A 26858-nucleotide genomic window follows, 5' to 3' on the forward strand; every position below is an offset into this window, starting at 1 on the left:
TCTCTCTCTCTCTCTCTCTCTCTCTCTCTCTCTCTCTCTCTCTCTCTCTCTCTCTTGGTCACATTTTTGTCATGCAAGTAGATATTACAGCTACAGTCAGTAGTTTGAAGGTTACAGTGTTCATAGTTTTCCCTCGGGTTCAGATCCTCTCACTTCCGTTTATTTTCTTATTATGTTTATTTATTTTATTCTTGTAAAAGAAGTGCAGCTGGTCAAGGAAAGTTAAAAGTAGAGAGAGGAAAGCGGGCCCTTCTTGAGATGCTAAGGCCAAAAGTAGAGGGCAAACATCGAGGAGGTCACAGTTGGGTCAGACTCTTTCACATCACTCCCTTCCACATGTGCCAGTGTCTATGAGGCCTCCAATGTGAGTAGTGACCTGTTCGGGGATATGTTGGCTAATCTTCTGTTGATTGTGTAAATCTTCTGGCGATCTTCTCACATATTCTGTCGACTGTTGAGGTTTCTGTCTGTATGTTTAGGTCATCTGCGGATTGTTTTAAGTCTTTTGACGATTATCTTGGTCCTCTGTTGAGTTTTTTTTTTTTTTTCATTTTATCCTTTGTCAGTTGTCGTGCTTGTCATCTAAGTACTAATCATCTAAGTACTTTTTCAACACTACGTATTATGTCGATTGTCTAGTCTCTGTGAGGACATTTCCAGCAGATGTGAATATTTAGAATCGACGCAAAGCAATACATTGGAAGGAAGCGTGAAAAGTTATGTGATTTCTGACAATGCCTGCTTGTTATTCCTATATAAGTGTTCGCAACGTTTATGCAAAGTCCTTTGAGAAAAGTCACATACAGAAGTAAATGATCAAGTCATTCTAATTCGAAAAAAAATACTATGATCAAATGTTTTAAATGCCATCGTCTAGAAGTTACAGGACATTTAGTATAAGGACTCTACCTAGGGGCAAGGAAGGTAACAGAGGCGTCAGACCGGTAGGTTTATATCAAGGCACTCAACGAAGGTAGCATTCCTGGGCGAAGGAGGGAGAGATGAAATGATAAGCAAGGGAGTATGGGAGATGTCAGGCTCTCAGGTGGCTAAACAAAGGTAGCAAGTCATAGTATAAAGGAGTGAGTGAAGGCGTGAAATAAACAAATCATACACTCGTTGAAAAGTCGTGCCTGTGTTTGTGAAAAGATAAAGAATATGGTAGACTTGACGGGGAAATATTTATGTATACCTTTCTTTTTACCTGGCTTGAATATATGTAACACATCTACCAGTTAACACTAAAATCAAATTCTCTCTCTCTCTCTCTCTCTCTCTCTCTCTCTCTCTCTCTCTCTCTCTCTCAAGTGGGTGGTTTAACTAATACTTGCTTGGTTGAGGAGTGTCTGTGGCGAGGAGAGAGGGTGAAGATTCTTAGGTGAGGTCCTTGGGTGTTCTTAGCGTCAGGACCAGACCGCTACTGACGCCGCTGACCTTTTTCCTGCTCGCCTCTTCCAGTCTCCCAGTCTCGAACGTACCCAACTTCTGTTTAGTTTTCGTAAGGGAACAGTCACTGGCGACACTATGACAATAGTGATGTTTTTTCTCTATAGTTTGTGTGTTACGTCTATGGATGGTTGTACTGTTATGATTTGTAATTGTCTTCTATTCCATAAAGTGATTTCAGTGTCAATACTCATCGTTGTGAAAAATTAAGAGTGTTTATTTTCTCTGTAAGTCATGGTTGGTTACAAATATGAGTGACTGTATTGCTATGTTTCTGTAATTATTCTTTATTTCATGAGTTACCTTGGTGTTTAGGGTAAGTGGTGTCAGGATGGTTGATATGCAGTCACTACTCATTGAGATTCTTTTATTTTCTTACCCATCATTCATTCATGTCAAGAGATAGTGTCTTTGCTTTCACTATGAGAGATACCATTCACATCTTCTATTCACATTTCACCATTCACATCCCGCCATGCATAAGTAACCTCATCATTCACACCTCATTGGCACCGCACCATTGTCAACTCACCACATCCATTACACCCCACGCACCGCTCACACATACAGTCTTCCATGATTCGCTGAGTATCTTTCACTAATCTACCTCATCATAAGGAGATTACACATGCATTCTTAACTCTTTCCCTGCGATATACAACAGTTCACAGCACCAAGATAACTGTGTTGAATATTTTTGAAGCACCTTAAGAAAGATAAGTTAAAGCAATTTATTTTCCAGCTTTTAGTGCCATTAAGTCTAGTGAGTTTAATAATCCATCTAGTTATATTTGTGCCTCTCGAAAGAATGCCGTAATGAATGCTCAGGTTGTTTGATAATACGTCCTATTGCCTCCTCCTATAGGGCTCTCTCTCTCTCTCTCTCTCTCTCTCTCTCTCTCTCTCTCTCTCTCTCTCTCTCTCTCTCTCTCTCTCTCTCTCTCTCTCTCTCTCTCTCTCTCTCTCTCTCTCTCTCTCTCTCTCTCTCTATATATATATATATATATATATATATATATATATATATATATATATATATATATATATATATATATATATATATATATATATAAGTAGATCATAAAAAGTGTAAGTGTGACGTACTTAGTGTTATTCAGGTCACGCTGGTGAAATGTCGACCTAGAAAAGAACTCTCTCTATATATATATATATATATATATATATATATATATATATATATATATATATATATATATATATATATATATATATATATATATATATAAGTAGATACTGGAGTAACGATTTTCTTTTTTTTTTTTTTTTTTTTTTGCAAGGTTGAGAAGTATTGATGTTTCGATGTCTTTGTCTGTTAGAGATTCATGACTGCGTAGAAGTCATAGCAGGGCTCGTGTTGTGGATAAGAACTTAGCTTCACATTACATTTAAGTGTAAAGTCACAGACAGATCGAAGAAAATTTAACTACGGTTAACTTATGGTCATTAATCTTTTTAACTCTACCGGACATGATTGCCACTTTACACACACTATTAGGCTTACTCTGCCCCTTCCCATAATGCCAAGTCTGGTGCGCCATTCAGCCTCTATATCAAGTTAAGGTCAGGTACTTGAGAGGCGAGACTGAGGTTGTTTCGGAATGTCCAGAAGAGAGACTGATCTACCTGACAGAAAATGAGGAAGCAAGGCTCATGAAGAATATCATGAATGAGAGCATGGTTGCAATGGATGAGTGTGGCTAGGGAAGGTACAAATGATCAAGCGCAATGGAGAAAGTTAATTTACCTTAACAGCTCTTAGTGGGAACGGCCGAAAGAAGAATAAGAAGAAATCCTCATAAGATTGTGTTTCTAATGGAGGGTTAAGGAAATCATAAACAGTCGATGGATCTACTGTCATTCACTCACATTTGAAGAAAAGAACAGACAAGCTAGTGATATCAAATGACACTATGGGAGATAAACAGTAAAGGTTTACCGTTGTCACGATGCTAGATGGGGAATCTGAGCTCCTGCCTGCATTATGAGGAGGAAAGCTCAGGGGGAATACTCCAGTAGTTCTTATGAACTCAAAGCTTTCTTTTCTTTTTTTAAATTTTTTTGTACATATGATTTGCTGGTTGGGTTGGGGAGGTGCGTCCAGGGACATTCTCTTGCTACCCTCTGACTCGTACATTTAAGTCTCTTTGGTTGTGATTATAGAAAACTGACTGCTACTTTTGAATAGTCACTGCTTCATATGATGTGCGAATCTGTGTCCAATATTTTTCTCTGTCTGTCTCTCTCTTATCGCATTGCCGTGTGCAGCACTTCAGACGTGACCACCAGGCACGCCACCTCCTTACAGTATCCCTCGTACAGGTGTGTGTTGGGACTACCTTCTCTTCGACAGCCTATGTGTCTCAGAGAAAGCGAAGGGCGAGGATGAGAGGCAGCAGCAGGCAGGTGAGTAAGGGCCGGAGGGTCGAGGCGAGGGCCGAGTGATCTTCCCCAACCTCGGCAATGATGCGGGCTGGAGCACCGGTGCCTCCCTTAACCCTGATGGGCATCACCGTTACGTAGGACCCGACAGGCGGCAGCTGCAGGAAGAGAAGCAGAAATTAAGCATTACAAAATAGGTTATTCATGGAAAGCTTGTTTGTAATGAAGTAAATTACGGAGTCATAAGTGCACTTAATTTTTGTTTCAAGCCATTTGGAAGAACAGTTATCATAAAGCATTGCTATTTACATTTTTACTTAGAAAAAATATCTCCATGATGTTACGTTGCCACAGACACACAATGAAGTAAACACACAATGAAAAAAACAAACAAACACTCTCCGTCCTATGATTCACTCTCAGACTTGTGTTTACCAGGCTCGGGCAAGAATTAAGTACATATGAAGAAGAAAACAAGTACTCCTTGTCCCGTGACTTTCAGCTCCAAACTTTCTCAGATAAGAAAAACAAAATAAACACTTTGTATACCATGACTTTCACCATCAGAGTTGTGTTTCCCAAGGTCAGTCGTGCTCTGTTCATTGTCCTCAGCGCTCACCTTGTCTAGATTGGCCACGTTCTCCAGGCCGTAGATGTTGCCGGCGAAGAGCGCGACGTGGGCTGGCATGCGTACAGACTGTCCCTTGTCCAACGAGAGGGTGTCGATCCCCACGCCCACAATGCCCGTGTTGTGGCTGTTGTTCTTTCCGTGATTCGCCAGCCACTCCGCGCCACCCTTGCCGATACCTGCGAGGAGAGGAGCTTACCTAAATCTGTATCCTCTAGAACAGTGTTTCCCAACCTATTCCGACCATAGCACTTCATGTTGTCATGTCTAATCAGTCCAGCACTCCTAACTAATATCTTCTTACTAGAAAGATAAAGGAAGTGAAATATGTGCATCACTTTCCAGCACCCCCTATAATCGATTTCAGCAACCCCAGGGGGGGCTAGCACCACAGGTTGGGAAACGCTGCTCTAAAATATCAGCGCACACTGTTGTGATAAGCACTGAGAAGATATAGTGCAAGTTCCAAAGAGTGTTTAAATTTTCGTCGCTCCTGACATATTTTCCTTCCTTGAAAATTTGAACATTTGTTTTTAAATCTACAGAAACAATATATTGTAGTTTTAAATTCCTATATTTTGTATTGAAATACTTTTCCTGATTAAGTATTGCAATAAGTGGTCTCGCTGCGATATGAGAAGTATTGGTGAAAAAATTAAAGAGTGATTTCTACGATTCTGTGTTACTTTATGGAAAGGAAGCATTAATGGAATACGCCAAACTGATAATTTTTTGTCCTTTGTAATTATGTGACATGAAATATTCAAACATTAACATAAAGACAATTTACAAAATATACCTACTCGTGTTAAAAGAAAGACAGTAATGATGTGTGTGTGTTTGTGTGTGTGTGTGTGTGTGTGTGTGTGTGTGTGTGTGTGTGTGTGTGTGTGTGTGTGTGTGTGTGTGTGTGTGTGTGTGTGTGTGTGTCGTCGCAAAGCTCACTACTATACCAGGGAAGTTGAGTTTGTTGTTCTGGTCAAGGCCGGCGTAGCTCCATATGTTCTTGACCATCTTCCCCCAACCAGTGTGGATAAAGACCAGCGCGCCGTCGGGGATGATTCCGTTCTTGGCCTCCCAGTCCATCAAATCCTTCTGGTTCACCTCGTAGTTCTTGAGTCGCTTCTCCTTGATGGTTTCGGAGACGTCCACCACCACGGCTGAGAGAGAGAGAGAGAGAGAGAGAGAGAGAGAGAGAGAGAGAGAGAGATGATATAATTTTACATACCCCAAAATGAAGGCCTCTCTTACTATCATGTATATTTCTAATTGAAGCTCTGTTATAATTTCTAAGGCCTAAAGTGAAGCCTTATCATGACTCTTACATCCTCTACAACACATCCTCTACTAACCCAAACTAAACCGTCACTGAAGCTCTGCCTTTTATACTTTCCGAAATTGAAGCCATCTTGTGTACTCTGTTACTTTACACAAACAAAAATCAAGCCTATACTCTCTAGAAACCGAAAAGAAGCTGTCAATGGAACCTTATCTCTCTCTCTCTCTCTCTCTCTCTCTCTCTCTCTCTCTCTCTCTCTCTCTCTCTCTCTCTCTCTCTCTCTCTCTCTATTCTGTCCTTATGCCCTCTATCTCTTACTATTTGCCATTTCTTTCTTCTTTTTATTCGTGCGTCAGATCAGGAAGAGTAATTAGAACGACAAATACCAATATAAAATGACAGGATGCTTCATCATACACCGACATCACGCACCTGGTATCCTCCACAGCCTGCTGATGGGAATAGCCTCCAGAGTCCACCCATGCTCGTTGTTGTGTCGAGGGGCGTCGATGTGCGTGCCGGCGTGCTCCGAGGTGCAGATGTCGTACAGTTCGACCCTGCATGGGGAGTCAAGGAGTGTGTGTCTGGTCAGGGCGAGGTACAGTTTTGGTCAGTGGTTAATTCACTTATAGCATTCTTTCTTGTTGTTAGTTTTTTCTTTTTCTATTTTCCCTTGTCTTAATGTGAGAGAAACGTTGAAGTAGCAAAAAAAAAAAAAAAGAAAAAAAAAAAAAAGGATATAATGTTTTTGTTCCTAGAGAAAGGTACAAATAATCTGGTGGTCACAAGTTTAGTAATCTGTCACTTTGATTTTTACTGCATCAAATTTTCCGTGTGTCTGACGTTATCTGCTGTCCTGACTACCTTCTTGCGAGCGAACTAGTAGACTCTTAAATGACCAGAGGACCTAGGACTCAAACAGAGAAAATGGATAAATATTGGCAAAGTGAGCATGTCTTACAAAGGGACTGTGACGTCAATACCTGATGGCTTCTTGCAGCTTCTCTTATTTTCTTTCGTTTTTTTTTTTTTTATTTGAAGTCTACTGGGTTTCCGACAAATGTAGACTATCAGAAAATGGTGTTTTGGCAATGATACGTACGTGTCGCAGTAGATTAATGATAAAGGTTAGTTTAGGGTAAGTATATTGTGTATAGTACCCATAATAACGATATTTGTGTACTTCGTTATTTTGTTTGTTTTGGATAGAGACCGCCGTGGGACAGTGGAACCATGCGTGCTTTGGGGTCCTAGGGGTCTCCAAGCGCACGGGTTCGAATCCTGTCCACGGTCCGAGTGTAGGTTGGGCTTCCTCACTTGGGGCAACGGTTTCCTAGCGGGTGGGCTTTGAGATAGGAGGTACCCCAAAAGTATCTCCTTTAGCCCATAAATTCCCGTGAAAAGTCCACATGGTATAAATAAAAATGGAGGAAAACATACATTATTTTGCATTTTGTTATTGGTTGTTATGTATCTTATCACTTTTAGATTATTTGAATCATTTATCTTGCTGGTATAATGAATTTTTTTGTCTCCCGTATTAATAAATTAACTGTGTGTGTGTGTGTGTGTGTGTGTGTGTGTGTGTGTGTGTGTGTGTGTGTGTGTGTGTGTGTCTCTCTCTCTCTCTCTCTCTCTCTCTCTCTCTCTCTCTCTCTCTCTCTCTCTCTCTCTCTCTCTCTCTCTCTCTCATCCCTACCACAAATTGATCTTGTTGCTCCCCGTCCGCACCAACTCATGCTTGAACTGCCGCAGCTTGGGGGAGGTCGGGGCGTCGTCGTTGAAGGTGTAAGAGAGCTCGATGAGTTCTGAGGATGCGAGAGGTAGGAGGGTGACGGCCACCACCACCACCACCACCGCCATCAAGCGAAGCGACACACCCATGCCGGCCTGTGCTGTAAAGGGGCGAGGAGGGAGCTTGTGGTGTCAGAAAGTAAAAAAAGTATAAAAGTAACGCATAAAACAATTCGAGGCTATTTATATTCATTTTTTTTTATTTATTTTTGTATTTGTATATTCTACTTATTTTACTGTGTGTTGTATTGTAATTACCTTCATAAGCTGCTCTCTATGGTCCTTCAACACCAGCTTTCATCTCTCTCTCTCTCTCTCTCTCTCTCTCTCTCTCTCTCTCTCTCTCTCTCTCTCTCTCTCTCTCTCTCTCTCTCTCTCTCTCTCTCTCTCTCTCTCTCTCTCTCTCTCTCTCTCTCTCTCTCTCTGTCCTTATACCCTCTATCTCTTAATATTTACCATTCCTTTCTTTTCTTCTTTTTACTCGCGCGTCAGATCAGGAGGAGGAAGATCAATTAGAACGACAAACACCAATATAAAATGACAGTACACTTCATCATTTATCAAGGTGTTAAGATTGTTGATTTGCTTCTTCGATATCTCCCTCCAGCTGCCGTGCTTGTAAAAATGACATAAACATCATGAGAATAATTGATAATGGCCATGTTCTGCTTGTATAGCGACGAATAAGAAAGAAAAATATGAACTAACAAAACTTCGTCCTCCGTGTTGTTGAATGCTGACTTTAGCGCTGACGTAACCCTCTCAAGGTTAATATAGACAAAGGAGGGAGAGAGGGAGGGAGAGGCGCGGTCAGGCAGGTAGGTTAGGCAGCGTCTTGGCAAGGAAGATTTACCCTCCATCAAGATGCGGGGGTGTGAGTGAAGGAGGATGAAGAAGCCTCGAGTACGGATCGTCTCTTGAATATGTCTCGATATCTTGCAAGAGAGACGCGCGTGTCGCCTCATTCGTTGGTGAAAAAATGTGGGAATGCTCAACCGTACGGTAAGATTATAGTTATAAGACATTGAAGAGGCGAAAGAAAAGGGACACTATACAGATTTTGGAATATATGAAAAAAAAAAAGAAAGCATAGAAGTTCTACATGGAGGAAAACACATCATTGAGAAATCAAAAGAAAAAAACATATAGTACCCAGATAATGAAGAAAGCGGTATAAAAGGGGTACTCCTTTGAACTAAACTAATCACAAAGGCGAAGAGGAGCAACATCTTCACTTACAAACGGAAGGATTTCTAATATGCGCCCAAGGTCATCGCTAGCAACCCAATTATCGTATATATTGTAATAATGACCTCTTAGTGTGGAATTACAGGCAGACGGACGAAACACATTACCAAGAGGAAATCCAAAATGATATATTAACTTGACAAATGGAAGAACTATAATTGACTTACATATGGAGTTGTTAACCATATTATTGTGACAGACAGACAGACAGAGGACAGATTCAAGAGGAAAAAATAAAGCGATAAAGTAATAAATTAGTAATAGAGTAATAAAGGCAGATACACAAACCAATAACAAGAGGAACACCAAAATAATCCTAGGAAGGTGATGATGCCTTGCCAACTCTCTCTCTCTCTCTCTCTCTCTCTCTCTCTCTCTCTCTCTCTCTCTCTCTCTCTCTCTCTCTCTCTCTCTCTCAGTATACACACGGATAAACGCCTCTCCCTATTACGCAAAATACATTACCTTGAAAAATGAACGACGAAATACACTAAAATCCTCCTTTTTTTTTTTTTTTTCAAAGGTAAGAAGATACGATTAGTTACTCTCGTGTCTCAGTGCAAAGATAGATTGTATGGAGGGAGAAAATGGGATAAAAACGAGAAAGATGAACTCAAGAAAAGGAGGAGGAGAAGGAGGAGGAGGAGGAGTACGAAGAGGAAGAGGAAGAAGAGGAAGAAGAGGATGCAGGAACACAACTGAATTTAATGTAGTATACCATGAAGAAAACGATGTCTTTGGGCAACTAAGTAACAGAGAAAATAAAAATCTTTATGTGAGACTACTACTACTACTACTGCATGAGACCTAATAGTAGTAGTAGGAGTAGTAGTAGTAAGTGTAGTAGTAGTAGTAGTAGTAGTAGTAGTAGTAGTAGTAGTAGTAGTAGTAGTAGTAGTAGTAGTAGTAGTAGTAGTAGTAGTAGTAATAATAATAATAATGATAATAATAATAATAATAATAATAATAATAATAATAATAATAATAATAATAATTAAGCAACACCATGATTAATTACTTATACATACAACGAAATATAAAATAATGTAAATTTCCTGAAAGACTTTCATTCTTTTTACTTTTTTCACTACCTAAAATCGCTACCTTCAGTCGCAGAGTAATTGTTACACTAACATAGGAATGTACTGGAACATTTAAGATAAATGTGTTTTTGAGAAATAAAAAAAAAAAAAATCAGGTTTTGATGATCACAATTCTCGAGGAAAGATATGGTGACCTCCGCCTGCCGTTTCCAAACCCTGACCTTGACCCTTAACACTGACCAGGACGAGGAAAAGCAACACCAACCCCCTCCGTCCTCTGAGAGCCTGGACTCGCTACCGGAGGAGGGGGAAGTCTACGGTAACTCACAGCACAGCATATAATGTATTACAGAAAGAAGAAAGAAGACAAAATAGAGAAGAAAGAAAAGTAAGAAGAAAGCAGAAATGATGGAGACTTGTGAAGTAGGGAGAAAGCAAGCGATCACCGCAGTGGCAGGGAAATTTACACCAGGTAAAAAAAAAAAAAAAAAAAAAAGGAAACCTTATACCGTAAAATCCCGTAAAAAGCACATATTGTATAAATGAAGAAAAAAAATGGGTTAAACATACACAGCCACAGGTCACACGCAGGATGCCACACAAGAAGGCGCCACGAGACTACATGTGATACTGATTACATGTGTGTTTCTTAACTGAATATCAGTTGCCCTGATTGAATATCAGCTTTGTTCATGAAATTCGTATTTTCTGTGTCCTTGCTTGATAATTGTGAATATGCTGAAGAGATAACTGAACGAACCACTGTATACATGAATGCCAGTGAAAAAAAAAATTCTAAGAAATGTAAAAATGTATTAGTATTAATAAAAAATGAAAACATTTGTATATCTTTAGTAGACTTAAATGCGAAATTCATTCGTCTCAGTTGCGGCAAGAAATGCTTGTAAGAGACTGCTCCTGTGGTCAACAACTATGATATTGATAAAAAATACAGAAATTTTTCTTTCATACCCATTGTTGTGATACGAATGCAAGTAAACATGCACCTAGGACAACGCTTATTTAATGCTTTCTTGGTGTCAGTGAGGGGTACTGTGCGCGTCATCTAAGGAAGAACTGCCAGATGAGCACTTTTGAGCAGTCCTCCTGGCTCACTCAAGTCTAGACATTTATTGCATCCTTTCAGTTTATTGCACACTTTCAGCCCTCCTGTCTCATGAATCATTTATTTTTGTAGTCATAATGGTTTGAAGAGTGAAAAAAACACCTTACTGTTTTGATCCGTTGATAATTAATTCAAGAAGAAAATGATGAGCTTGACCGAATCACTCTTTACTCGTACTCTGCGCGGCGAGTGTTGACTATGGCTCTGACGCAATGGACCCAAATGGGCTGCTTATTTTGGGCTGCGGAGGGAGGAGAGGAAGCAGCGGGTCAGGCAGGTAGACTAGGCCGCGGCTTGGCACAGCACAGCCATCGCTTCATTATTAATCCCGTGTGGTCTAGTGGCTAGGATACGCGGCTCTCACCCGCGAGGCCCGGGTTCGATTCCCGGCACGGGAAGAAAGTTTTGTTAGGATGGTCTCCACTATCAGGAAGGAAGGGAGTGCAGGAGGAAGTTTTGAGCGGGGTTAGTCTGAGAGCGTCATTGAATACCCGAATGGATTACAATGTGAAGAGCATGTCGCCTCAACTAGTCGAAATATTATTTCATGTTATCTTGTGCCAGTCTCTGTTTTTTGTCTGCCTCTCTAAGTCTGTTTACTTGTCTGTCTTCTGTGTCTCCGTCTATCCAGGAAGCCGTTTCAACTTGACGCAGACACGGTGTAAGAGACAAGTGGTGTAACTGATCCCTCTTTCAGGTTAATCACCCGTGCGCACTACATTACTTGGCGTGCGTGTGTCGTAAGAGACTGAGGCTGAGTTTGTATAAGCACAGTAAGGCTCGTTTGGGTGCTGCATGCCTCGCCACTTTAGAGAAATTGTTGAGATGAGGCGATTATCATACCAGTGTAAAGTGATGACTTACTGACCTGACGCTACTTTGTGTGTGTGTGTGTGTGTGTGTGTGTGTGTGTGTGTGTGTGTGTGTGTGTGTGTGTTAGGGAGACATGCCACGCCTCTCTTTCTCCTCTATACCGCTCTATTATTCAGCAAAGGTCCGTCTTTCTTTTCCTTTATCCTCTTCTTAAATTTCTTACTCCTTGCCTGCTCTGCCTATTTCCCTCTTCTTTTTTTTTTTTCTTCAATACCATTCTCTCTCTCTCTCTCTCTCTCTCTCTCTCTCTCTTTTTTTTTTTATTTAAACATAATTTATACAGAAGAACATGTACCCAAAGGCGCACTGTCGTGTGCTACCTATTCTAAGGGTACTACAATCTATTTCTCTACAATATTTACAAGACTTAAAAATAGAAAATATACAAGATGGTCAGCATGTAAATGGAGCACTGTTCTAGCACTATTCACGCACTGCACTACACTGAGTGTCACGTCACAAAGAGTGTCAGAGGAGTTGGCAGTGTCTGTCTCCACTTATGTGCCATCAGTTTGACACTGTGTGTGTTCATCTCCTGGACGTGAGGCACCGCGGCCGTGAACAAGTTCCACATCCTGGAGACGCGTCCTGCGAAGGTGCGTTGATGCTGACACCCGTGGGATCGCGGCACCTCTACGGCGTCACCACCATTGAGCACCGTTCTCGTGCTCCGTGCGGTGACTCTCAGAGGATGACGCAGCCCTGCCAGATGTGGCACTCTTTGCACCTGTGCCTTATGGAACACTACGATTGCCGCCACATCTCTGCGGTGTTCCAGTGAATCAAGGGGACGCTCAGGCTCTGGGTGAGGTGGTATTGCAGCATCTACTAGCCGTATGGCGCGGCGTTGGATGCTGTCCAGTCTCCTTCTGTGTGTGGCGGCACAGGACATCCAGGAGAGAGCTGCGTACTCAAGGTGGGGCCGCACCTGTGCCTTGTACAGCAGCAGTCTCCCCTTCCTGTCGAGGAAACTGGCGATCCTTCTGAGAGCGGAGATCCTGTGAGAGGCTTTCTTGGCAATGGATTTGACATGGCTGTCAAACCTCAGCCCTCGATCCACCTCCACTCCAAGTATCTTGACGTCATCTTGGAGTGGGAGAGCAGCAGCGCCAAAGACAACTTTCCTGCCATTGCTGCCATGGCGGCTGGGGACCGAGAGACAACCATTGCCTGTGTCTTCTCCGGCGCGAATGTCACTTGCCAGCGAGCACCTCTCTCCTCTATCACTCGTAGCTGCTGATTGATGGCCTCAGCAGCCCGCCCACTGTCCTGGCGTGGATAGGTATAGGAGAGGGTGCAGTCATCAGCATAGGCCTTGACTCCTGGCAGTAGCTGGAGAAGATCATCCACGTAGATATTCCACAGGAGTGGGCCAAGAATTGAACCCTGTGGCACTGATGCCTCCACAGGCAGGGACTCAGATGTTTGCCCGTTGACAACCACCTTGAGGCTTCTGTCCTGCAGGTAATTTCCCAGGAGTCGTAGCAAGCCACCCTGGATGCCTTTAGCACGAAGCTTTTCCAGTAATCCGTTGTGCCATACTTTATCAAAAGCTCCTGCTATGTCCAAAGCAACCACTATAGTGTCCTTGCCGTCGTCGAGGGCGTCCTGCCACTGCCTGGTGAGAAGCATCATTAGGTCTCTCTCTCTCTCTCTCTCTCTCCAGTAAACCCTATCCTTTTTTTATTCTTTCCTTCCCTTAACTCCTTCAGTATCTTGAGTTTTGTGCATGATTGGACCATTTTATTGACATTAAGAAAGGTCTACTATGGAAGGCAGAAGATTAATGGCCAAAGTCTTCACTATTCTAATCCCCGACTTGAGTTTCTGAAGCTGTGTAAACTCAACAGATGAATTTGGAAACGGGTCATGTTACTGTTGCTGTTGCTTCATTCATTTTCCCGTTCCTTCTCTTTTACTCCTATACAGTCTTCTATCTTTATTTCTGCGTTTCCCTTTTTGTCTTCTTTGCCTTCTTTTCTCGTATGGTTGTTCTAAGTGAGTCTGTTCTACGTGCATCTGCTCTTCCTTTTCTTCCTTTTCTTACAGTCTCCAATAGTCTGCCATCTCTTTTTTTCACGGTACTCTCCGCTTTCCTTCTTATTTCCCTTCCGCATCTACTCTATTTTCTTTTCCCACTCCTTGCTCCACTCCACTCTACTATCTACAGGATATTCACACACACACACACACACACACACACACACACACACACACACACACACACACAGAGAGAGAGAGAGAGAGAGAGAGAGGAGGGGGGAGCAGGTTAACGAGGGAAGTCAAGAAGGCGCGGACTGACAAACGGAGTTGATGAAAATGTCAAGATAAAATTCTCAAGTTCTCTCATCCCATTGCCCTTTCTCTCCCTCCTACCTATCTGTCTCCTCCTCCTCCTCCTCCTCCTCCTCCTTCTCCTCCTCCTCCTCCTCCTCCTCCTCCTCCTCTGCACTTCCTCTTGGTCCATCTGTGTGTGTGTGTGTGTGTGTGTGTGTGTGTGTGTGTGTGTCCTCCTCGTCCTCCTCCTTCTCCTCCTCCTCCTCTGCACTTCATCTTGTGTGTGTGTGTGTGTGTGTGTGTGTGTGTGTGTGTGTGTGTGTGTGTGTGTGTGTTGGTCTGCATTTTTACTTTTCGCATATAGACAGAGATGGAAGGAGCAGACTAAACCACTTCAGTTAGCAAGATAAATGCAAACAAACAGACAAACAAGATGTGGTAAAAGTGTGTCCAAAATACACAAACAAGCATATTTATTCCTGACATTGCATTTACATCCCTCTCCTTGATTTTTCTTTCGTATATCTGTGTTGTGTGAGAGAGAGAGAGAGAGAGAGAGAGAGAGAGAGAGAGAGAACAAAGTAGCGGAAGAAAGAAAAGAAAATAAGGGAAGAGAAAAACGTTGATGGGTGGGAAGAAGCAAAAGGGGAAAAAAAAAAGAAAAAGGTGAAAAAAAACTGGTTTACATCATTACTCTTGAGGTTTTGTCTTGATTGGAAGATGATCCTATAAACAGATCTGAAAAGCTCTCTCTTTCCCTCCCCCCCTCTCTCTCTCTCTCTCTCTCTCTCTCTCTCTCTCTCTCTCTCTCTCTAGGAAGCATATTTTTCTTTAATTTATCTTTTTTTTTTCATTTATTGATCTAAACTGTGCGTATAGAGATCGAATTCATGCACCAGTAAATCATTCATTGTCGGGAGGTGCGCTCACACACACACAACACACACACACACACACACACACACACACACACACACACACACACACACACACACACACACACACACACACACACACACACACACACACACACACACACACACACACACACCTACCTATGTTTGTCTTCTAAAAGGTTAAATGTCTCGTTTGTTTTGTGTGTGTGTGTGTGTGTGTGTGTGTGTTTACTTCTATCTTCTTGTGTTGTTTTTTCATATGTTTTGTTATATTTTCTGTGTCTTCCTGTGTTATATATTTGCTGATTTTTTTTTTTTCAACTTATTCTTTTCTTACTATTTTTACATTTTCCTTTTTTTAATTTGATTTTTTCTTTATTTTTTATTTTCTTACATGTTACGGTTTTCTGCTTTATCCTCGTGATTTTTCTATTTTCTTTTTATGTCTTACGGTTTTCTTTCCTGCTCTGATATTTTCTTGTGATCTTAGGCCGTATGGAGTGTGGCGGTGGTGGTGGTGGTGGTGGTGGTATTGGTGAGGTGCGTAGTGGTGGGTGGTGAGTGGCAAGTGGCTTTGTTGATGGAGGTTCGTGTCAGCAGCTTCCTGTTACGCTATGCTGAGTACAAAGAGAACCATTATGACCTTCAGAATGCGCAGATAAAACTTCCCTCCTTTTCCGCCCCTTTGGCAAGTTGCTACAGATGTACTTGGTTTTTATTCATTGCTTATTTGTTTACTTTCCTCACTCATTCACTTACTGGTTTGTTCTATCTTATTTTGTTCTTGTTTGATGATTAGCACGGTAGCTCCATAACACAGGCTTTATCAGGATCCTTAGTCGTGTAGATAGATAGAAGCTGTTACTTTCACTTCACTATATCTCAAGGGTTTATTGTATATTTAGTTATATCTCTCGTTTGATTTAGTTATGGGGTTGTCCTTATTTCCGTTAATACCAGGACACGTTTACATATTTATTTTGCTTATTGTTTGGTGATTTCATACAGCTTCAGAAACTTATGTGGGGATTAAAATAGTGAAGACTCTAGCCATTAATCCTCTGACCTCGATAAACCCTTCCTAATGTCAATAAAATAGTCTAATCATATCTGAAACTTGTGATAAAAATGCGTCCTAGTAACGAAGAGGTTGTACTAGCTTATCTTCAGGAATGTATTGTCAACGTAATCCTTGTTTCGTTTTAGGTAAGAAATACTTTTGTCTTTACTCTCCTATGTCATCTAGATTAGTGTGATTATAGTTGAAAGCAATATACAATCAACAAAATCTTTCTCATAGATGGGGTGAGGGGCCTTAGCCTTTACTGTTCAAGATTTCTCGCTTCAAACTAGTGTATCTTATCGCATCCTGTCTTGCTAAGGGTTTGAGGGACTGGTGGTGATGGTGGTGATAATGGAGATGGTGGTAGAAGTGGTGGTGGTTATTTTCTTTCCTTCTGTTGCCTTGAGCAATTTAGCTTCTTAGAACTCGTAAATGAGTAAGTGGTCTTGCTTTTATATCCGTTTTCTTTTTTTTTTTTTACAGATAGAACACTTTTAGAACGCTTTTTATTCCATTTTTTTTTTACTGAAGTGGGTGGCGAAGGTGAATCGGGTGAGGTAGGAATAAATTTCTCTCTCTCTCTCTCTCTCTCTCTCTCTCTCTCTCTCTCTCTCTCTCTCTCTCTCTCTCTCTCTCTCTCTCTCTCTCTCTCTCTCTCTCTCTTGGCAGCAGTCTCACAGTTGGTATTTCCTCAATCTGCCTTCTGCTGTTGCTATTGTCCGTGCTGTTGCTGCCTTGCTCTGCCTATCGAGATATTGTGAACTGGTGGAAGGAATAATGAGTGCATGGAAGGATGGATGAATGAATTGTTGGATGAGTAGATGGATGGATGGGTGAAAATGCGTGAAAATGTGTTACTTAATTGTTGAATGGGTAGGTAAGTTAATGGACGAGTGGTTGGTTGAAGGAATGGATACGTGTGTAAATGAATGTATTGGTGGGTGGATGAATGGGTGAGTGGGTGAATAGGTAGACTGTTGTGTCGTTGGATGACTGGATGAGTGGATAAGTAGACGTATGTTTGATTAAATGTGGTTTAATTGAATGAGTGAATAGGTTATAATAAAAGAAAGCGTCTCAGATTTTAGTAAGATTTTCCTCTCTTTTGTTTTCACTGAACAAAGCAAAACCTCGTTAATGGCAAAAATAAATAAATAAATCAAGCATCGTTTCTCCTTCCTTTGCAATTTTGTGTGTGCATATACTCTCATCACCATCATTATCACTGTCATCATCACTAGAGCTGGAGTAAATCAAATCCCCACAACACTAGAAAAATAAATCACGTTAAACATCCATCACCAGACATTTCACTTTACAATTCCTCAAACGATATAGGCTTAGGACCACATGGCGAACTAACTCTACTTACAACAAGCCCTGCCACTATTTTTAACTAGAAATGTATGCGCGGTATCTCTCTACTTATCTTTTTTGTCTTTACCTGTCTGCCTTTAGCGGGGAAGAAGAGCAGAAGTAAGGGTGAAGTGATGCCAGAGACAGGAAAGAAGAGAAGGGTGTCGAGAGGTTGAGTGAAGAAGAGGAAGAAATACTAGTTGATGTGTAGGCGGTTAGGTTTCAGTTTGGGTTTAAGAGACGGTGAAACAGATGAAGAGAACAGTCGTAATCTTGTTAGCTATGAAATGGTTTGAGTTATAGGGGCGTAGCAGCGTAAGTGGAGGGGGCTGAAGAATAAGACAAGGGTGAGGAGGTGACTGAGAGCAAGGAGGGAGGAGGGAAGGCGGTAAAAATCATGAGAGTAGGAAGATCAAAGCTATTTTTGGTCGTGTTTCGTCTTCACCACCTCCTTCTCCCTTGCTGTATGTCTCCCTTTGAAGAGAGAGAGAGAGAGAGAGAGAGAGAGAGAGAGAGAGAGAGAGAGAGATGCATTCAGGTACATTTCATAATCACACACACACACACACACACACACACACACACACACACACACACACACACACACACACACACACACACACACACACACACACACACACACACACACACACACACACACACACACACACACACAGACAGACAACCTTCCAATTATTCTCGCTTCCTCTCTAAGGTCAACAAAGGTCATGAGGGGATACCTTCTCTGTGACCTTCCCCTCCTTCCCTCATCTTCTAGCTCACGGTGATGAAATTCTGCTCTTGATCTTGACCTGAGCGCTGACTGAAGTGAAAGGTCTTGATTACTAAGGTCAGGATTTCATTTTGTTGTTGTGGTTGTTGTTGTTGCTGTTGTTGTTGTTGCTGTTGTTGTTGTTGTTGTTGTTGCTGTTGTTGTTGTTGTTGTTACTATTATTTTGATCTCTCCTCTTTTCTTCTCCCTCCTTTTTTGTTTTGATTTCTTCTTTTTCTTCTTTTCTTCATCTTCATTATCATTGTCATTATCATCATCATTGTCTTGTTGTTGTTGTTGTTGTTGTTGTTGTTATTATTGTTGTTCTTGTTCTTCTTCTCCTTCTTCTCCTTCTTCTTCTTTTCTTCTTGCTCTTGTTTTTATTCTTGTTCTTGTTCCTGTTATTGTTCTTCTTGTTCTTCTTGTTCTTCTTTCTTTCTTTCTTTTTGCATTCTTTTTTTTTTTCCTTTTTCTTTTCTGTTTTCCATATTTTTCCTTTTCTTCTTCTTCTTCTTCTTCTTCTTCTTCTTCTTCGTATACTTTGCTTGGTGTGTGTCGTGTGAATATCGTGTTTTGTGTTTTGTATTGTGTGTGTGTGTGTGTGTGTGTGTGTGTGTGTGTGTGTGTGTGTGTGTGTGTGTGTGTGTGTGTGTGTGTGTGTGTGTGTGTGTGTGTGTGTGTGTAGCTGCGTAGCTACGTGTTATTTTTGTCTCACCTTCTTCAGACCCTCTTCATTTTCCACTACCAAGGAGCAAGCAAGCGAGAAATTGTGAGTGAGAAGAGCGTTGCGCGCGCGCACACACACACACACACACACACACACACACACACACACACACACACACCGTGTAGTGTAGTGGTTAGCACGCTCGACTCACAATCGACAGCCCCGGGTTCGAGTCCCGGCGCGGCGAGGCAAATGGGCAAGCCTCTTAATGTGTTGTAGCCCCTGTTCACCTAGCAGTAAATAGGTACGGGATGTAACTCGAGGGGTTGTGGCCTCGCTTTCCCGGTGTGTGGAGTGTGTTGTGGTCTCAATCCTACCCGAAGATTGGTCTATGAGCTCTGAGCTCGCTCCGTAATGGGGAAGACTGGCTGGGTGACCAGCAGACGACCGAGGTGAATTACGCACACACAGAGAGAGAGAGAGAGAGAGAGAGAGAGAGAGAGATTTCATTGACCATAACACAGCGTACAACATAATTCCAATAACTAGCATTGTTCTTACACACACACACACACTCTCTCTCTCTCTCTCTCTCTCTCTCTCTCTCTCTCTCTCTCTCTCTCTCTCTGTAGCACACGTGTTCATTCGGCAGTACTTGTCAGACATGAGGAAAGACAACACCCTAAAAAAAAGAGAGGTCGTAGTAACGTAGATTAGTCTTGTTAAGCCTCATGCTCCACCTCAAACAAGACAGTCCGAAAATGCCTCTTATTTTACTTCGTGCCGCTTCCACGTGTGTGTGTGTGTGTGTGTGTGTGTGTGTGTGTGTGTGTGTGTGTGTGTGTGTGTGTGTGTGTGTGTGTGTGTGTGTGTGTGAATTTGCCTTAATTCTAAACGACACAAAAAGGAGGAGAGAGAGAGAGAGAGAGAGAGAGAGAGAGAGAGAGAGCGTTACTGTACAGAGATAGATAAATAAACGGAAGAAGAAACGTTATTGATAATTAGCAAGAGCACAAACAAGATAAGAAATACAAGAAACGATGAAGATAAAGAAAGAAAAGAACAGGATGAGAACGGACAGTAATGACGCGTGTATGAACTGTCTCATCAGCTGACTCTGGCCACAAGTGTTGGCAAGATATCACGTCCTGCAAAAGATTATGAGATGGACAGGCGCACGTCATGAGCCTGCCCTTCTGTTCTGCCATCCCAGCTGTCTTGTGAATCTCTCTCTCTCTCTCTCTCTCTCTCTCTCTCTCTCTCTCTCTCTCTCTCTCTCTCTCTCTCTCTCTCCTGATGATGTAATATGTGCTAAGACTCCTTTTTCTCCCTCATTCCACTGTCGTATTTCTGTTTATCTTTGTATACGATGCCAGATGTTGTGAGTGTATGTATGTATGTGCTCTTTTTCCTTGTGTGAGAGGCAAAACTTTTTTCTTACTTTGGTATGTATGTCTCTCTCTCTCTCTCTCTCTCTCTCTCTCTCTCTCTCTCTCTCTCTCTCTCTCTCTCTCTCTCTCTCTCTCTCTCTCTCTCTCTCTCTCTCGTTCGTTTCATATTTTTCTTCTTCTTCCCCCAGTTCTTAAGAATAGAGTTACTTGTGGGTAAGCTTTGTTTTATTTTGTTATTTTGTTTTGTATTTTTTTTACATTATAAGTTTATATTTGTGTAATTACCTTATATTATCACCAGTATTCTCATGACTACTTAACAACGTGAATCTTCCTTCGCTGTCAACGTTTACCTTGTTTTATTTTGGCATTCCTAAAAAAAAAATATCGAACAAAACAATTTCTCCATATACTGCCTCTGTTCCCCAAGTTTTCTTAATTAAGACATTTTCCTAACGACAAAGTATCAAGTTAGGAGTATCATTTGAGCTTCAAGGCCACTCCATTAATGCCCACATTCAGAAACGCTTTGATTTCTCATTACGGCTATTTTCAAAGATCACAGAAATAATTTGCCTAGTTTCCAAGATTGTTTCTTCTATCAATAACGTAGAAATCTCACTAATTTAATGCGAGGACTACAGATACATCCTTGAAAATAACATGTAACTTGAGACTTCTGAAAGTAATCGAGATGCGACCAGAAGCGATTCAGAATATATTCCTAAGTTGTTTATGATCTTCCGCCATTAGGTCATATTGCAGGAACATTAGAAGTGCACGGAATGGCTCGTAATGTCTCTTAATGGACGTGCGCTCTTTAGTTTTAGGGCTCGTGAAGGATCGGTAATATATAGGTAATTGTTCATTGGTAATCACTCGTGCAGGGAAAACCCGTAGATGGTGTGAATTGTGATGTATAAGTAGATATTTTCGTTACCCTTTAGTTTTTAAGGAAGAGGAAAGCGCTTAGTGAGGGAAAGTTAATTTTAGATACAAGGTTTAGGTGTGGCAGTGAAAATGGATATTCCTTTTTCGTTTACTTCTTTTTCTCCTCCTCCTCCTCCTTGATCGTCACGCGGATGCCTTCACGGTGACAGGGTGGTAGGGGCCAACTGCAGACTTGTAAGGAAGTATTTCAGTGTGTTGGATTTGTCAAGTGGCAGGTGATAGGCTGAGAGCGGGGTTGGAGTGTGACTGTGTGTGTTACTTTCGGCTAGATAATGTAAGGCAAGGCAAGGCAAGGTGAGAGTGTTAGTTATCCAAGATTTTGATGGGTTAGATTATGTTTGGTTAGGTTAGGTTTGGATGGGTTGGGTTAAGTTAGATTAACCCTTTCAGTACTGTGACGCGTTTCCATATTCATTTTGCTTATTATTTAGTGATTTTATACGGGTTCAGAAACCATGTGGCGGATTGAAATAGTGAAGACTGTGGCCATTAATCTTCTAATCTCCATAGACCCTTCCTAATGTTATTAAAATGGTCTAATTGTACACAAATCTCAAGTTAAAAATGTGTCCTAGTACTGAAGGGTTAAGTTTATGTTAATTATATTTGAGTTAGACTAGTATCGGTTAGCTTAGGTAGATAAGGAGATATGTTAGGGTAAGTTAGGCGGTGCGGTGGTGGTACTGTTGGTGCTGGTGGAAGGGTCGAGGGTCAGAATTTGGTGGTGCACATGTTCTGAGGGCGGGTGAATTACACACAATGCGTCAGCAACAAGGACAACACAACAAATACATATTACATTCTTTATTGCAGTTAACGCTAGTATGAGGGTTTACCCAGAGTTACTAAGCCTGCTGGTGTGTGTGTGTGTGTGTGTGTGTGTGTGTGTGTGTGTGTGTGTGTGTGTGTTTCATAGTGTCCATGTAATTGTACCAAACTGTGACATATCTCCCTCCGTCGTAGGACAATGTTTAGTGACAATCGAGCCGAGAGAACAGCGCGTAACAGCAGTGCAATGAGTCATCAAGACCCTTCATAATCACTTCTGTCTCGCTTGAATCTAAAATTTCGTGATGATTTTTTTTTTTTTTTTTTAGCGTGTGAATGTTATGTACTTAGATGCTGTGGGGATGAAAATTGTCCTGTTTGAGTTCATTTATTTGGTTTATTCTCGTAACTAGCTGTATGAGATTATAAAACTCTCTCTCTCTCTCTCTCTCTCTCTCTCTCTCTCTCTCTCTCTCTCTGGACAAATCTTCCTCGTTTTGTTTACCTTTAAATCTTCAGTTATGTTTGTGTAACTAAGAAACAGAATGAATGTAGCACTTCCATGGCCATTTACCGTTGACGTGTATAAGTAAGCGTGTGTTTTGCAGGGAGGCGCAGACAAATATCACTCTGGTATATTTCGTTTCTATATAACCGTGATTTTAATGTGGCGTGTGTTAGAGAAAAGAGAGAGAGAAAAACAGGAAAGAAAGTAGCATAAATAACTCCTGCTTAAGATAAACAGAAATGTACATGTATAATAAATAAAATACACACACACACACACACACACACACACACACACACACACACACACACACACACACACACACACACACACACACACACACACACACACACACACACACACTTAGTAGTAAAATTCTCCTCATCATCTCATCTCATTCCATCATCACCACCAGAAAATAGATAAAATAAATAGATAAACATATAAAAGACACCTGCTCACCCCCACACCCCCCAACACCACACCTATACACATCACCCCCACCTGCCTCACCTACATCAGTCACCCTTTACACACCTGGGAAGACGCCTTGCTTTCACCCACTGGAGGAGTTAAGGAGCACTGGGGAAGAAGGCTGGAGGTGGGCGAGGGAATGCACTGGGGTAAAGGTCCTGTCTCGGGCACGTCCTAGCCAAGACTGGGTGCTGTGCCAAACTCCCAATGCCATGTTCTCGCTGCCCCCTCTCTCCCTTCATCTCTCTCTCTCTCTCTCTCTCTCTCTCTCTCTCTCTCTCTCTCTCTCTCTCTCTCTCTCTCTCTCTCTCTCTCTCTCTCTCTCCTCGCTTCGCTCTATTCCAACTTAACATTGCATATTCTACTTCGTTTTTTTTCTTCTTTTTTCCTTTCTTCTTCTTCTTATCTTTTCTTCTTCTTCTTCTTCTTCTTCTTCTTCTTCTTCTTCTTCTTCTTCTTCTCATTGTCTTACTCTCTTGACATTCATTGTATTTTTTTCTGTCCTTTTTTTTCTGGTGGCCACATGTGTCTGCATACTTAATTATTGTTTTAATGTATCCATCAACATCTCCGTTTTCTATGCGCTCTTCTTTCATCTCCTCCTCTTCCTCTACTCCATCCACTTACTTCTGTTTCTCGTTCATTTCATCCTATTTCCTGTGTCATCTCTCTCTCTCTCTCTCTCTCTCTCTCTCTCTCTCCTTTATCACCCCTTCTCACATTATATTAACACATTCACTTCCTTTTTTTCCCTCACTTTCAATCCTGTTTCCTTACTTTTCCTCATATTTCTTTCCTCTCCCTCTCTTCAGTTGCACCCACCTTCTCCCCCTCTCGATCCCTTGATGTCTTTCTCTCCCTGCGTTGCTCTCATCCTCCCTGTCCGCTCCTCCTCCCCCCACACGGCAGCTGGTGTCAAGACGTGCTATCATCTCGTCCTGTGTATCTCAAGGGGAGTTAAGATAAAGTAAGCGTGGAGCAGCCGTGGCGTAAGTTATTTGGGGGTTATTTTGTGCATTACATGAGTGGCAATGAAAGAAATATTTAGTTGATGTTTTTTGGGTTTACTTATTTATTTATCTATCTACTTATTGTGAGAGGGTCATTGTCTTAGAGTTCGAATATGTTAGGACGAAAGAGTCTACTGATGATGTGAATTTTTTAGATCATAGGGTTAGAAGTTTTAGCCAAATTAAAGCTTTATTTAGTGTCAGAAGGATTAGTCAGAATTAAAACTTTAGTGTCCCGTTGCTGAAATGCTGACCTCTTTTCTCTTCTCTAATAAGGAGAGTTTGTAAAGACCACAAGGTTAATTGATAAGGTTGCCAAATGTGTTATTTTTCACGTTGGCGATGGAGAATTACTGTTAAATGTTTACTTCTCTTGAGTTAGAAAGACCACAGGAATGATATATCAGTTTACAAGAGCGTTTTCCCCCTTCAGTGATGCATACTTACTGTTAAACTATCACTGTTGTCTTGTAAACACTTTTCAAAACACCAATGACTTCTACTAGAGCCTGAATTAGTCGAGACAGGAAAGAAAAACGTTTGTCACTACGACTATCATAACAAATGTTTGCTAATACGAGTGAGTTGGCAGAGGAAGTGAGTGTTGATACAAGAAACCGCCATTATTGTGTGTAGTGAGAGGATTTACATTCTCTGACTCTGCACTATTAGTGGGCACTCCGCGGGTTCAAGGCTAGCGGGGAAGATGGGGGCGACGACTTCCGCTTGGTCAATCATCACGCTGCCGTCTGGAACTCATAATGGTGCTTTCTCTCGACCCTTTGCTGCAGCTCCTCAGACTTAATTAAGTGGTGTGATGCAAGTCTAGACTGTGATTATGAAAGAAGCCGCTGAAAGGAAGGATGATGGAGCAGCTAAACTAATTCATCTACAGCAAAATCCCGAAGTTTATGTGGTCAAAAGTAGTTTTTTATTTTCTTATTTACACCATGTGGGCTTTTCACGGAAATTTCTGGGCTAAAGGGGATAGTTTTTATGATACCTCCTATCTCAAAGCTCACCCGCTAGGAAACCGTTGCCCCGAGTGAGGAAGCCCAACCTACACTCGGACCGTGGACAGGATTTGAACCCGTGCGCTTGGAGACCCCTCGACCCAAAGCACGCTAGAAGTAGGGTGAAGAAAGGTAGACTCATGTTGAAAAGTGCTTTGTTTTCAAGGGTTTTCTTGTGTTGATGATATAGAAATCTTATCAACATGTCACTAGAACCGTAAAAGTATACCCTTAATAGCCAATGTAACTTCAATAACAGCCTTTTGAATCTGTAGTATGAATGTCGGACAAGTCTTTTTGAATATAGTTTCATAAAGTCAAGAAGTTTTATGACATAACTTAATCTCTCTCTCTCTCTCTCTCTCTCTCTCTCTCTCTCTCTCTCTCTCTCTCTCTCTCTCTCTCTCTCTCTCTCTCTCTCTCTCTCTCTCTCTCTCTCTCTCTCTCTCTCTCTCTCTCTCTCTCTCTCTCTCTCTCTCTCTCTCTCTCTCTCTCTCTCTCTCTCTCTCTCTCTCTCTCTCTCTCATCAATCTTCTGTCTGCTTGTTAGGGGACAGGAGAGACAATTAGCGGGCCTTTTTCTTATCTTATCTCATTATTTTTATTTTATTGAACTTGTGTCCTTGGCTTTCCTCTCTTGTGCATAGAAAATACCTGAAGCAAACGACGCCAGTGCCACGTAACCATTTCACAACGTAATGTGTAGAGAGAAGGTTTCAAGACGCTGCTCTACTTTTGAATCATCCTTTTGTCTCTTTTCTATGGGGACTGACACCTTCAATATATCTTGTGTGTGTGTGTGTGTGTGTGTGTGTGTCTTTGTACCAATTGGCCAGAGCTCCTTAATTCCTTCAGTACCATGACGTATTTCCATATTCATTCTGCTTACTATTTGGTGATTTTATACAGCTTCAGAAACTTAAGGGGGGAAAATTTAAATAGTGAAGACTGTGGCCATCAATCTTCTGACCTCCATTAACTTTTCCTAATGTCAATAAAATGGTCTAATAGTTCGAATGGGAAAGATGTGTATTTTCTCTCATTCTCTGATAAAGAATAACAAAACTATTAAAGTGTGTGTGTGTGTGTGTGTGTGTGTGAGAGAGAGAGAGAGAGAGAGAGAGAGAGAGAGAGAGAGAGAGAGAGAGACAGAGAAACAAAAACATTAAAGGTCTAAGGGAGGACAGTTTGACTAGAAAAGACGCATGTGTCCCATTCTCTTACACAAACACCCCGCCAGCACGCACATTCCCGCCACTTAATAAGAGATAAACAGCCTCCAGTGCCTCGCCTTATACTCAACCTTCCCGTCACTGTGTCGCAGGAATAATCAGTTACGATCCTTTTTCTGAAGATGCTTCCAATACAGAGATATAGAAGAAAATTAGTGGGATTTATGATTGAAAATACGAAGAAATAGATAGATGAAGAAATATTAAGTAGCAGTACATATGATAATTTTAATGAATATGTATCTTAACAGTACTGAGGTTAAAAGATTAGGTAAGTTTTATGGATAGGATGAATGAGTAGAAATAGTTATATATTATACTGGGACTCTCTGATTGATTCTTGCATTTTTTCATTGCATTGTATTCCCATGTTCTTAATTTTCTTCCTGTCCGCCAATATTGTTCTAGACGTGCATTCAACTATCTAGGCACTACTATTTTGGTACTAGTCTCTTGAATTATTTTGTTATCAAGGAAAAGATAATTTTAATTCGCTATTTTTTTCTGTCCATGCTAATTATTTTTTTTTAATGATAGTTTATTGGTTAACAAAGAACTATAAAAGGGAGAAAACAAAAATACAAAAAAAAACTTGAATATAAAACATGCAAAATCTAGTTAATTTATACAACGTAACTCATGAA

General features: G+C 41.3%; 2 protein-coding genes and 1 non-coding gene across 3 annotated transcripts in view; 1 reads left to right on the top strand and 2 right to left on the bottom strand.

The window, feature by feature from the left end:
- The window catches only part of LOC123504793 (isatin hydrolase-like), an 8772-nt gene extending 6399 nt beyond the window's left edge, over nucleotides 1-2373 (bottom strand). Inside the window, exon 1 of the mRNA XM_045255622.1 lies at nucleotides 1332-2373. The gene's annotated coding sequence lies outside the window, so the exon portion shown is untranslated. The remainder of the gene's footprint in view (nucleotides 1-1331) is intronic.
- Nucleotides 2374-3305: 932 nt separating this feature from the next.
- Nucleotides 3306-23160, bottom strand: LOC123504794 (isatin hydrolase-like). The gene is made up of 6 exons (XM_045255623.1): nucleotides 23024-23160; nucleotides 7453-7648; nucleotides 6186-6310; nucleotides 5428-5634; nucleotides 4466-4653; nucleotides 3306-4004 (listed from the first exon to the last, which is right to left on the bottom strand). The coding sequence occupies exons 2-6, from the start codon at nucleotides 7635-7637 to the stop codon at nucleotides 3828-3830; spliced, it is 882 nt and encodes a 293-aa protein (XP_045111558.1). The 5' UTR covers nucleotides 7638-7648; nucleotides 23024-23160; the 3' UTR covers nucleotides 3306-3827.
- Trnae-cuc lies at nucleotides 11291-11362 on the top strand. Its single transcript has one exon. It is a non-coding gene; the product is annotated as a tRNA-Glu (tRNA).
- Nucleotides 23161-26858: the final 3698 nt, after the last annotated feature.

The sequence above is a fragment of the Portunus trituberculatus genome, chromosome 17 (assembly GCF_017591435.1).
Source record: "Portunus trituberculatus isolate SZX2019 chromosome 17, ASM1759143v1, whole genome shotgun sequence".
NCBI classification, from domain to species: Eukaryota; Metazoa; Arthropoda; class Malacostraca; order Decapoda; family Portunidae; genus Portunus; species Portunus trituberculatus.